A 3,176-nucleotide genomic window follows, 5' to 3' on the forward strand; every position below is an offset into this window, starting at 1 on the left:
TGGTATTAATTCTTTTAAAATAGGGTGGAATTATTAAAAATTGAAAATGAAATATTAAAAAGATAAATGTAGTTAATATGAGAGAGATGGGGAAAACTTTTGTAAGGATCAACATAGTTAATATGAAGGAGATGAAGGGAAACTATTGACTAAAACCGCATATTTTGAAAAACCATAGGGACGAAAACCGCAGTTCATTCAATAATAATAGATTGAAAAGAAAAAAGAACAAAATATAAAACTATTAATAAGAAAAAGAAATATATTTCACATGAGAGAAATGGGAAATTTTGTAAGGATCACTCATGTGTAATGGCATATGACATTAAAACCGTGTAGAACACGAGTTAGAATAAATAAATATTTGTTTAGATATAACAAAATGTAAATATGTTCAATTTATATAAAGATATAATATATGGTAGAATAAATTACATATTACACAATATGGTAATAAAAAGTTGTTGAAAATTCATAAATCTCTTAATATTTTTTGTATACAATATTTGTAATTTTAACCTACATATCAAAATTTGTAGTTTCGTTTTGCTTTTTATTTCTTCTTTAGGTAATAAAACACATAACTTACTATGCGTTAAAACATGTTGTCAAAAAAACAAATCAAACCATCTATAGTGATTGACTTTAGCTTTTATTACTCTTCATTGTAAAACAAACATAAAATTAAAATTTCTTTATTTGAAATTAATTATTTTATTTAAATCAACGTGAAAATTTGTTACTTATAAAAGCTTAATATTAATAACTAATACAACATATTTATATAAAACTAAATAATATATCTATGTTTACATTAAAATTTTAAATTAAAAAATAATTATTAAAAAGAGAAAATAATTGATTAAGAAGGAAAAAAAGGTTAAATATAAAACTATTAATAAAAGAGAAAGATATTTAATAAGAGAGAGATATGGAAAAATTTTATAAGAAACCATTTTGTATGATGCCATGTGATATTAAGAACTTTTATTTATTATATAGTATAGATAATAATAAGATTTGAACAAATGTATTTTCATTGGTTTGATTTTTCAATTAATTTGGTGGTGTTGCTCTTTTTTTTTTCTCACCTCTTATCATATTGTTATTTTGTAAAGAAGTTTATTATCGATTGCTTAATTACATATTAATATATTACAAATCAAAACATACTTTTATTCAATTTTCATTTGAGCAATATTTACTTTTCATAATGTAAATAACATTCTCTTATTTTAAATAACTAATACCGTAATATTTTTTTCTTCACTAAATAGTAACCTTAATACCCTAGAGTTCTAGAGACCAAAAGTAAGTTGCTATTTTATATATAAGTAAACGTAATCAATTTACAACATGTAAGTTGATCACAGTTTGATACAACTAGGGCAAAACGCCAAAAACAGAACTTGCATGTATAGCAGCAAGCAAAATGATTTATATTCTAAAAGGATCGATCCATAACATTTGTAGGATGAAGAGAAAAAGTAATTAAATTACAACATTCTCCTTACCACCACGAAAAACATAAGCTAATAGTACTACTGATGAGAAGTTAATTAGGACTTTGGTGGTTATGCACCCCTTCATAGGTCGTGATTACATACCGCGGATCCTCTACATCTCTTTCTACTCTCTTTTTCACTGTACATCCTTCTGCTGAACAACGGTAATAATTTCTGTATACACATATAAATGAAATATATACGAGTATAACTAGCAGTCGTAAAAGAAAATATAGCACACCAACCTATATTAATATTTTTTTTCGTTTTTTTGTTTTGTTTTGTGAAATATATCATTTAACCTGAATCCATATCAGTTAGAAAATGTTTTAATCTGAATCAAACTGATACTTTTTAAACGATTCATTTTGATAATAAAATGACATTATTACCCTTGTACCTTGGGTTTGGGCTGTTCTTAACCATTTTCTTTCCATATTTCCTCCACTTGAAACCATCATCTAGGATCTCTATCTGTGATTTAGTTTTGAAGGCAACTCTATCTCTTGTAGCGTTTTGGGTCTGTCCAATTCCACTGCCACCTAGCAATAATAAAAAAACTTATTTTTAGTCAAATCTTGATCATGGTCAAATATAAATAATGTTGTTCAAAGATGGCATGCATACATACGCATCCTTCCTTGACCCTTAAATACTTGGTATGTGTACAAGGGCTGCAACTGTGTGTTTTTAGTGTGTGTTTTGGTGTGCATGAAAGAATGAATATGATATATAATCATCAATTGAGTTTTCTTACTGCTCTCAGTAACTTGAAGGTGGCTGCTACTGGTTCCAATATTAAACTGACTTCCATGATCATTAATGGCAGCCTCCTGAGCGTAAACCAGAGTATAATCTGGATATTCAGGAACAATAGATGTTTGATCTTCATTGTTCCAATTATCAAGACCAAAAATGTTATCGAATAACTCAGTATTTTGTTGATTTGAAACATCGTATTCTATATCAGGTGAATCTACTGATCTAAAACTATAGGAATTAGACATAGGATCATCTGCATCCATTAATTTGAAGTATGATTTGCATGATGCAAACTTGTGTTCTTGATATATTATCTTGAAGATGACGGTTTCCTAGTGACCTTCCTATGATCATCGTTGAAGCTTCGTCGTGTTAATGGTGACGATAGTGTCTGCTGATTTATTAAAAATTAAAATTTCAAGGCCCCATGAGTGAAAACAAATCCTGTGATGTTACAGTTTTAGATTACTTTAAGTGAAATAGAATTAGGAAAGTGTTAAGGAAATTGGTAAACTTATGGGACTTGTGTTTGGTGTCGATGATGACGTTTGTTAGCAAGTAAGCTCACCACGTCGACCAATGCTAGAGGTGGCAAGACTGGCGGGTCAGATGGAGTGGTTAATGGCAAAGTCATGTTGGTTGACCCAAAAAGTTATATTACTTCAACAATAATATATAATCTTTTTTATGATGATTCTGGATGGTGTACGTACTTAAAATACTCCGTTGTTGAATGTTTACCCATTAAAGATAAAATATAACCAATATGTTGGAATTATTGCCTTAAAATGTTACTTAAAAAGTTATTATATTCTAAACTCAAATTGACACAAACTTATATAATTTTATGCTGATCAACAAGGAGGGTAAATAAAAAACAATTATAGATATATGATATTTGTAAAAAAA

The 3,176-nt window shown here is 28.0% G+C and overlaps 1 protein-coding gene across 1 annotated transcript; it reads right to left on the bottom strand.

Moving 5' to 3' along the window:
* Window positions 1-1,299: 1,299 nt before the first annotated feature.
* LOC143563570 (putative WRKY transcription factor 51) lies at window positions 1,300-2,547 on the bottom strand. Its single transcript, XM_077051081.1, has 3 exons — window positions 2,263-2,547; window positions 1,906-2,047; window positions 1,300-1,679 (listed from the first exon to the last, which is right to left on the bottom strand). Exons 1-3 carry the CDS (start codon window positions 2,528-2,530, stop codon window positions 1,556-1,558), a joined length of 534 nt encoding a protein of 177 aa, XP_076907196.1. The 5' UTR covers window positions 2,531-2,547; the 3' UTR covers window positions 1,300-1,555.
* Window positions 2,548-3,176: the final 629 nt, after the last annotated feature.

The sequence above is a fragment of the Bidens hawaiensis genome, unplaced genomic scaffold, assembly GCF_021521415.1.
Source record: "Bidens hawaiensis isolate Kalapana, Puna unplaced genomic scaffold, B.hawaiensis_p1.1 tig00021499_1, whole genome shotgun sequence".
Classification (NCBI taxonomy): Eukaryota; Viridiplantae; Streptophyta; class Magnoliopsida; order Asterales; family Asteraceae; genus Bidens; species Bidens hawaiensis.